This window comes from Dendrobium catenatum, unplaced genomic scaffold (assembly GCF_001605985.2).
Source record: "Dendrobium catenatum unplaced genomic scaffold, ASM160598v2 fragScaff_scaffold_1595, whole genome shotgun sequence".
Taxonomy (NCBI): Eukaryota; Viridiplantae; Streptophyta; class Magnoliopsida; order Asparagales; family Orchidaceae; genus Dendrobium; species Dendrobium catenatum.
In genome coordinates this window covers 2,784,356-2,794,408 of record NW_021320057.1, presented here as the reverse complement: position 1 = coordinate 2,794,408, position 10,053 = coordinate 2,784,356, and the positions used below count along the sequence as shown (strand labels likewise).

Below are 10,053 nucleotides of genomic sequence, written 5' to 3'. Positions count from 1 at the left end.
AAAACGAGTTTTTAGTCAAATCCGGAATTGACCCGGGTCCAACGGGTTGAAGCTAACCCGACCCAATTTTATAATCAGGTCAGAATTTTCAACTCTGTCCCGACCTTCTGGGTTACATGGTTGACCCAACTCACTGACTTGAATCTCATTCTTACCAACGCGGGTAGTTCGGGTGCGAGCTGTGCAGGTGTAGGGGCCCTGTGCATACGACCTTTCGGGCGAGCGTGGCAATGTAGGCGTAGGTCTGGGTGTGGTTCATGCGGAAGCGAGTGCACAGGGCACGTACGCAAGAAGCCCACAGGTGTGGTGTGGATACGAGCGAGCAAGAGCATGCGCAGGCACAAGCTCAGGTTTGATTGCGTTGTGGGCAGGGCGCGAGCCCGGGATCGTGCTGCAGGCCAGGTATATGGGTCATTTCAGTTTTCCATGTCAACTTAAATCGACCAGATTTTGTAAATGGGTTGAAGTCTCAAACCCGAGCCCCATCCATATGGCAAACAGGTTGACCCAAACTTAAAAGTTTTTAGATAGGATCCAGGCTAGGTTCCGGGTCGGGTCAAATAATGAGACCCTTGATTAGTTGAAGTCATAGATCAACATGATATATTGCCTATACGAAGAGTTAAAAAGTGAAGAGAGAATAATATTTTCTTGGTAATATTGTGTTGAATATGATTGTGTTGATCAATCCAGTTGTACTATTAACTTAGACCTCAATTCAATTGGTTGATTTCGCAAGGGGTTGCAAGGGAACCTCCCTTATTTTGGGTTTGGGGGACTTGCCCTCGATTTTTTTTTGTTCAATCATATAGTGTTGAGCCACTATATACTTTAGCACTGCAGTGCAATACAACCGTGCTAGTTAGAGACAATGAGCAGAGCGAAGTGGTGCTTCAAACCTGGGCCATGCAACATTGTCAACCAATCTTGAGATAGAGAGTAGAGAGCTAAACCCCATCGATGTGGCGTTGCGAGCTAGCTAGTGCAGTTGAAGAGTATGAGTGTATCACACTAAAGAGCATGCATGTGAAGAGTAAAGAAAAACAAGGTGAGAGTGAAGGAGAAAGACCTATGTATAATTTCTCACAATTTTCATAGTGAATTTCTTAGAGTGGCGTGGCTTCTTGATTTTTTCCCAGTTTCAATTTTTTCCATATTAAATCTTGGTGCTCTTTCTTTTCACTACATTTTCTCTTTTTTTTTTTCTTCGTAAGGCATTTATTCCCATCATTAACTAAGATTCTCCATGTTAAATCTTTGAGATAGAAAGCAAATGGAAGCATATCTTGATACATTAAATAATCCTAAATTTAATTTGCTCACTTTAATCTAAAGTTTAAGATAAGATATAATACACACTTAATTACATGCATGTGTTATCACACATATTTAACTATTTTCTAACACAAAGATGATACAAATGCAATGAAAAAAAAATAATAATAAACAATTTCTAATTTTGTCCTAAATATCCAGTAACAAAGTTTGCTTACATAATTCTATAAATAATTAATCATTAGCTAAAGAACAAACTTAGGGTTTAGTAACTGATGTCATGAATGAAGCCTATGTACGTAGTTTATTAATGATCTATGACTTTTATTGGTTAATTATAAATTATAATTAGTGATTGTGATCAGCATTAATCAGTGCGTCAAATAATTAAACTTACTTTAAACGTCATCTTTGTTTGTAAAATATATATATGCCATAAAAATTTATAATATTATGTCTTTTTTTTTTTTTTTTTTGTTTAGCAGCTCGTTCCTCTTGCAACATTTCAATTAAGAAATTATAATAACGAGTATTGACTTTGAATTTGTTAGGGCATCTCCAACCTCACTGCGTTTGCAAACTCAGTTCAAGAACTGAGACTCTACAGTGCGGACACCGGACGGGAGAACCGCTCGGTATTGCGCTCGGCACCGAGTGCGGTACACTTTTGAGGTGGCGTGATGCATTTTTATTGGTTTTTGGACGACGTCCGGTGTGCCTTAGAAAGGCGCAAAAAAAATTACACAAAATAAATATAAAAAATTATATATGATGTGATTAATACAGATAGACATACACGTGAACTAGTTTGATGATTTACCCAATGAGCATTATCTCTGGCCCCCTCCTTTCATGTGAATAACTTGGGCAAGTCTTGTAGGGCAAGTGCCTTGAGGGAGTCTTCGAGGCTTAGCATGTGAGGCGAGTTTATTAAAGTGAATCTCTAAAAACGGGAGAAAAACTCCTTTGAATGACAAGTGAGTCTCATGGGTGGAAGTGGTTGTTAGTCACGGAAGAGTTCAAACAGTGAAGTCGTGGTGATGGCCTGATGGGCTTCATAAGCATGAGCTTTCTATAACTCCATCGGGGACATCTGCAATAGGCAGGTGACCTGAATTAATTGCGAACAAACTTGCGGTGTCCGGATCGTTCGGAGGTGAATCCGGGCGCACCACGTCACCCCGATGCACCGGGTCCGAGGTGATGTGGCGCGTCCGGATTCTCATCCGGATGAATCCAGACACTGCACGTAATAATTTGCCCTGCTAGGGATGGCACCTCTCCACAAAGACCTGCTTAGGCGAGCCCTTTGAAAGACCCTGTCGAAAATGATTGCACCTTTGGCTTAATCTTCCAAGGTCTCTGTAAGGGGAAGTGACCTTTGCTCGATCGCAGGGAGAAAAGCTTTCTTTGGGCAATTTGTTATTTAGACTGATCAATGCTCATAGTCGAGCTCCTTGATAGGACAGGGCCTATTTAAATACTTAACGAGTTATCTACGTATATATGTCTATAAGATCCTTATTTGCCTCCGAAACTTTTCAGATCTTTTACTTCTTCTTTTAAAACTTCTTAAATCTATATTCCTCTTATCAACATATACGGTTTGTTGATCTGTCAGTGTCCTCCTCATATTATTCTAAGTCAGCCAGCCATGCAAATTTGATTTCCAGCACTCTTAGATGAAGTGTACTAGTTAATCCCAAGTCTCTATCACTTAGGTTACGGAGGGGAGAAATTAACAGTGATTTATTTGTTAAACTCTCTTAATTCAAAGCTAAAAGCTTTCATTATCAAATCAAATAGCTAACTAAACACGTATTGTTCTTCCAAATGTTAATTAATTTCCACTAAAAAACAGTCGACTGTCCCCATCTGATGATGGCTTAGCTTCAACTCTTCAATCATACTACTTACCAAAATGATTCTCGTACCAACTCCTTTAATAAATCTAAGCTTAATTATATCTCTTCTCACTATATAATTATACCAAATATCTCCCTTCTTCTCCCAGCACTAAGAATTCATATATCAAACTCTCTGCATGGCAAATATGCTTACAGTCTTTGCTTCATCTATCCTCTTAACGATCTTCTCTATTCGTTCCAGTTCTAATGCTCTTAACATCAACTACTATAACAATTCTTGCCCGAATGTTGAAAGCTTGGTTACTGTCGCAGTTAAGAAGGCGATAGCAAATGATGGAACTGTTCCAGCTGCGCTGCTTCGCATGCATTTTCATGACTGTTTCATCAGGGTTTGTTTCAGCTCCTTCGATCCATCTTCTTCTGCTAAAAACTGTCTTAGCTCCATTGAATTTGTTGAAAGTTATCAACTTTGTTCCATGATATAAAGCTATAGTAGAAGAAATTGATTTTTTTGTTTTGGTTTGATGATGTGAAGGGGTGCGATGGATCGGTGCTGTTGAATTCGACGCAGCAGAACAGTGCAGAGAAGGATGGCCCTCCCAATATCTCACTGCACGCATTCTATGTGATCGACCGTGCGAAGAAGGCAGTGGAGAGCTCGTGCCCAGGTGTTGTATCCTGTGCTGATATACTCGCGCTTGCAGCAAGAGATGCTGTGGCCTTGGTATGATATTTCATTTTTTTTATTATTAATTTCTTTGGTTTTTAGTTCATTGTAACAAAAAAATTTAATTTATTAATTTGATAATTAGTAGAATTTTCATTCTTCGCATAATAATTGGTAAGCTTTTTGGGATAATTTTTTTTATTGTTTTTTAAAATAATTTTTAGTTAAAAAATTTTATCCTAAAAAATAACTTTAGAAAATATTAGGAAAGCTATCTCAAATGAAGCCTTAATTAGATTTTAATAAAGGCATCATTTGGGATGGCTTTTATATTATTTCTTAAATTAACTTTTTAGTATAAAAATTTTAAAAAAATATCTTTAAAAAAGGTTGTGAAAATCGGACCGGACATCGAACCGGAAGAATGAGAGGTTCATGGTTCGACCAATCGAACCGGGGTCGAACCGGATGACGTAATAAATAATAATATAATTAAAAATAATAAAATTAACATAGTAATAATGACAATTTATTCATTAAAATTTTATAATTCTAAGAATTTTTAGACTAAAAAATAAATAAAATTCATACATATATAATATATTACATAATTTTAAAATTAAATATAAATAATTATTATATTTATGTTATATATTTAAATATAAATAATTACTAATTTTAAATTTGCTTCGCCCAGCGAGGCCTCTCCATTGCTGACCTCGTTGCGCTCTCTGGTAATTAATTAATTAAGCACTTCATTAACGTTAATATTTAGTTAGCATTAGTATTTTTAAAGGATTTTAATCAAACTGTTAGTTCTTTTCTTAATGGCTTAAAACAATATTGCTAGATGATTAAGAGGAAAATTTGAGAATATTTATCTTGATTCAAATTTGATAAGAATCACATTTATTTTTGTTGCGTCCTGGAGTATTCGCGGCGGTAGAGAAATATATAGTTTAACGTCTTAGCATTGTACGAAGATCCAGCACACAATAAGATAAGTGAGAGAGTGTAGCGTTCATAAGAGACACCAGAGTTTTTACGTGGAAAACCCCTGAAAAGGGGGAAAAACAACGGGGTCTGGCCCAGTTTGAATGAATCCACTAGTATTTGTAGTTGATTACAAATGAGGCCCTTCTTAGGGAGAAGGCCTTAGCTTGATGTTACAAATGTACGACATATAAAACGTATTACATTATGGGAGTTACAATAATCAACATAGACATGTTTGTTTGGTTGGAAGGGCCATTGTCGGCAAGAGACAGAGGTCAGAAGGATCGTAGTCAGCAGAGCTCCGACATACAAATGTTTCGACATACAACCTCGGATAGGTCTTACATCCTTGGTGGATTCTCTCGACCTTTTCCACACAGGTTAATGTCATCGAACAAATGTTCTGACATACAACCTCAGATAGGTCTTATATCCTTGGTGGATTCTCTCGACCTTTTCCACACAGGCTGGTTAATGTCATCTAACAAATGTTATGACATACAATCTCGGATAGGTCTTACATCCTTGGTGGATTCTCCTGACCTCATCCACACAGGTTAACGTCGTCGAGCAAAGGCTCCGACATATAACCTAGGATAGGACTTCTACCCGACATCAGACTTCTTCATGTCGTCGGACTTCTGCTCGTCAGCGGACTCCTACTCGTCGTCGGACTTTTGATCGTCGACAAACTTTCATCGGTCTTCTGCCCAATGCCGTACTTCTACCCGACGTCGGACTTCTGCTCGTCAGCGGACTCTTACTCGTAGTCGGACTTCTGCTCGTCGATGAACTTTCGTCGGTCTTCTACCCGACGTCGGGCTTCTCCTTGTCGTCGGACTTCTGCTCGTCAACGGACTCCTACTCGTCGTCGGACTTCTGCTCGTCGATGAACTTTCATCGGTCTTCTGCCCAAGGCCGTACTTCTACCCGACGTCGGACTTCTCCTTGTTGTCGGACTTCTGCTCGTCAGCGGACTCTTACTCGTCGTCGGACTTCTACTCATCGATGAACTTTCGTCGGTCTTTTACCCGACGTCGGGCTTCTCCATGTCGTCGGACTTCTGCTCGTCGACGAACTTTCGTCGGTCTTCTACCCGACGTTGAACTTCTACCCGACGTCGAACTCCTACTAGTCGTCGAACTTCTGCTCGTCGACAAACGTTCATCGGTCTTCTACCCGACGTTGAACTTGTACCCGACGTCGGACTTCTCCTTATCGTCGGACTTCTGCTCGTCAGCAGACTTTTGCTCATCAACGAACTTTCGTCGGTCTTCTACCCGACGTTGAACTTCTACCCGATGTCGGACTTCTCCTTCTCATCGGACTTCTGCTTGTCAGCGGACTACTACTCATCATCGGCTTCTCACTCGATTGCTAATTGCAACGCGCCCTCGAACTCTCTCCTTTGGCTCCACACTCGATCGTTGACTGCTAATGGGCTTCAACTCGATCGTCCATCGCCAGCAAACTTCCGCTCAAATGGCGAAGAAAAATCACGTAACTCCTGCACGCGAGGAGGGGCGCTAATTCGAGCAAGGAAAATTTCACACTCGCAAATAGCGGGAGCCTCAACCGTCAGAAAGCCGTGGGGGGAGGAAGAGAAATCCCGTAACTTCTGCACTTGATGAGTGGCGCTAATTCGAGCATGAGAAATTTCCCGCTCGCAAATAGCAGAAGCCTCAACCATTAGAAAGCCGTTGGGGAAGGAAGAGAAATCCCGTAACTCCTGCACGCGAGGAGGGGCGCTAATTAGAGCAAGGAAAATTTTCCACTCGCAAATAGCGGAAGCCTCAACCGTCAGAAAGCTGTGAGGGGAAGGAAGAGAAATCTCGTAACTCCTGCACTCAAGGAGGGGCGCTAATTCGAGCAGGAGAAATTTCCCGCTCGCAAATAGCGGAAGCCTCAACCATTAGAAAGCCGTGGGGAAAGGAAGAGAGATCCCGTAACTCCTGCACGTGAGGAGGGGCGCTAATTCGAGCAAGGAAAATTTCTTGCTCGCAAATAGCGGAAGCCTCAACCGCCAGAAAGCCGTGGGGGAAGGAAGAGAAATCCCGTAACTCCTGCATTCGAGGAGGGGAAGTTTCCCACTCAAAAATAGCATAAGCCTCAGCCGCCAGAGAGCCAGATGGAGAAAGAAAGAGAAGTTGCAAATTTTCTAAAGGCCTAGGAGGCATATTTATACTTTTTTGGAGAGAAGGGGGGAAGTTTCTAGAGTTCTCCATAATTTTTGAATTTTTCCGAATTTTTTTCGAAATTTTTAGGAATTTTTTGAGACTTTTTAGTAATTTTTTGGGCCCCACACGCTCAATAAAAAAAAAATTAAAATTTGAATTTCGGCCAGCAACTACCGGCCAAACCGCGCGCCCCTGTTCGGTCGTCAATGTTCCCGGGCTCCGATTTTTAGCCCGGACGGACCAAATTAAATGTTTTTGGGGTCCTTAGACACGTTTTTTGACATTCCAGACTCGATTTTGACACTTTCGGAGCTCAATAGGGTCTCTACGATCAAGTTTGAGCAAGCATTTAATTTTTTGAATGCAATTTTTTACGTTTCGAGTAAAAAAAATTGTCGACGCATATATTTTCGGACTCCTTGAGCTTCGACGTCCGAAAATAGGGGGGCAACTAATACGTTATCACAATATTATCTTGATTGGGCATGAATCTCAAGGCAAAATCAGTTCGGAAACTTCAAAAATTAAATTCGAGAGCATATGAACTCCGATTTCAACGAGCTTACAATCAAATTGAGCGTATCGGAAATATGAATCCAACGACACCAAATTTGACCCAATCCGAGTCCAAATGGGTCCGAATCAAGGACCCGAAGCGTTGTTGGAAGATTCAAACCACAATTTCAGTTACCAAACGGTCTTCGATTTTAACGAGCTTATACTCGAATCGAGCGGCTAGACGAGAAGAATCCAACGAGCCTAAGATCACTGAATTCTGACTTCATTAAGATCTTCAAATGTCCAATAAATGGTGCATGATCAAAGGATTCGATATCGGTCGTCCATTCAAACCACTCCCAATTCGCCCATTATCTCACACCTATTTACGGGCTATGCCACTCTAGAAAAACTATAAATATAGCCCTCATTCTACACAAAGGGGACTCAAGTAAGAGAGAAAAGAAGAAGAGAAGAAGGAGGAGAAGGAAGAAGCTCTTCCTCGACCACCAACTTCCATGTGATGCTGAAATTCTTCCCAATTTGCAACAAAGTTCCCTTCTGACGTTGAAACTCCGCCCAAGTGAAGCTGGAGTTCTCCTTTGCCACCAACAGACGTCGGACTTCTACCCGACGTCGAACCTTCACTCTTTGCCAAGTTTTCTACCCGACGCCGGACTTCTACCGGTTATCAAAAAAAAATCTCTTATTATTACAGACGGATTGGAAATTGAAAATTTTCCCCAAAAAATGTGAATTTTCGACGGAAATGTAGTCGATGGGTTTTCTGCTAAAAACTTTATAGCAGTTTATCCACCAAAAATCCCGTCGATAAGTTACCGGCGGAATATCTGACAGTTACAATACCGCTACTACTGGCGGATAAAATTCCGTTAAGATTTTTCTGTGATGCTATAACAACTTCATAAAATATTGCAGTCGTCTTAAACAGATCCTAAATCTTGGTGATCAACATATTGGCCAAAATTTTAATAATTTATGAAACATTTTCATTATAAAAATACATAATAAAAATTTCAATAAACATAAATCACTTAATTTCAAATTAAAACATACTAATTAAAATTTTCTCCAAACTGAATAAATTTTCATGCCATGCCACCATTGACATTTTTCATCCATGCAGGAGGCCACACTCTAGGTTTTGCGCATTGCTCCTCCTTCCAAAACCGGATCCACAACTTCAACCAAAGCGTCGACGTTGATCCCTCCCTGAGCTCTTCCTTCGCCGTTGGCCTCAGAAAGATCTGCCCCGCTCACAACAAGGTGAGGAGCGCCGGCGCCGGCTTGGACTCCACCGCCACCATCTTCGACAACGCTTACTTCAAGCTTCTTCTTCAAGGGAAGAGCCTCTTCTCCTCCGACCAGGCCTTGCTCACCAACCCAAGAACTAAGCAACTAATCACTCAATTTGCGAGCTCTCAGGCGAAATTTAACGCAGAATTTGTTAAGTCGATGGTTAAGATGGGCAGTCTGAAGGGAGGGAAGGAGGTGAGGCTTGATTGCAGGTTTGTGAGGTGAGGGAAAAGGGGCTGTTTTGTAATTTAAATATTGTGTAGGGAGGGTTTTGCTTTTTTGGTTTTTGTTTGTGAGGGAGAAATAATGGTGAGATAGCAACAAGTTAACCTTCCACTTTTTTTTTTTAAATAAAGTTAAGGCTTATAGATAAAGTCTTTTAATGTTTCAAGATTTATCTTCATAATTTAAAATTTTATATTATAATTATATTCTATTTTAGAATAATCTTCCCTTTGGATGTGATATGAATTTTTTTTTATGATAATATGTAATGCAAAAATATTAGATAAGTAATGTGTTAGGAATTCTCATTGAAAACATAGTTAAAATTTATATATTAATGTTTATTTAAAAATTTAAGATTTATTGTGACAAATAGATCGTAATTTCAACATGCAAAAGTTCATATAATTGAGGATATTATGAAGTTTATAACTAATTGAAAATTTCAAATTTCAATTGCTTCTACTACTATGTGGTTCTATTGCATATTTCTCTTAGATAATTTTATATTGCATTACCTTATGGACTTGGCTTCATTTGGGACGGCTTTCTTAATACTTTTTAAAGCAATTTTCTAATACAAAAATTTTAATTTTTTGTACTAGAAAGTTGGTTTAAGAAACAGAAAGAAAGCAGTCCCAAACGAATCCTTAGTTTTAGTCGTATGTTTTCATGTGAACCTTTGTCTAAAGAGAGAGGTGGGACCACCAACACCAATGAATCCACATTGTCACCTCTACGATCTATTGATCTTAGCTTCATCGCTTAGGTTGTGCCGCCATTGATTACGCATTTTAACTCTGCTCATGACATGAAACTTAATCTTAAGAAGTGATTTATAACTACATACTCCAAGTACATTCTCTCTACGATTTTCTTATCTACTTTCTTTCATCACATTCAGACATTCGTTTCAAGTCTAGTCCTAGTGCACATCTTGGCCTTTAAGATGGGGGTCCAATGAATCCACACCTACTTTCTTCTCACATCCTAACTTCAAATCTTTTATTTAATACACTCTCAAAATAGA

General features: G+C 39.7%; 1 protein-coding gene across 1 annotated transcript; it reads left to right on the top strand.

The window, feature by feature from the left end:
- The first annotated feature begins 3,328 nt into the window (after nucleotides 1-3,328).
- Nucleotides 3,329-9,127, top strand: LOC110095024 (peroxidase 64). Its single transcript, XM_020820387.2, has 4 exons — nucleotides 3,329-3,532; nucleotides 3,679-3,867; nucleotides 4,493-4,544; nucleotides 8,629-9,127. The coding sequence occupies exons 1-4, from the start codon at nucleotides 3,329-3,331 to the stop codon at nucleotides 9,021-9,023; spliced, it is 840 nt and encodes a 279-aa protein (XP_020676046.2). The 3' UTR covers nucleotides 9,024-9,127.
- Nucleotides 9,128-10,053: the final 926 nt, after the last annotated feature.

What these genes read in the sequence shown, in the direction of transcription:
- LOC110095024 (XM_020820387.2), top strand. Translation starts at nt 3,329, where the DNA reads ATGCTTACAGTCTTTGCTTCATCTATCCTCTTAACGATCTTCTCTATT. An exon ending in CAAGAGATGCTGTGGCCTTG is followed by an intron (nt 3,868 to 4,492) that starts GTATGATATTTC and finishes TACTAATTTTAA; the next exon opens with ATTTGCTTCGCCCAGCGAGG. An exon ending in TGACCTCGTTGCGCTCTCTG is followed by an intron (nt 4,545 to 8,628) that starts GTAATTAATTAA and finishes TCATCCATGCAG; the next exon opens with GAGGCCACACTCTAGGTTTT.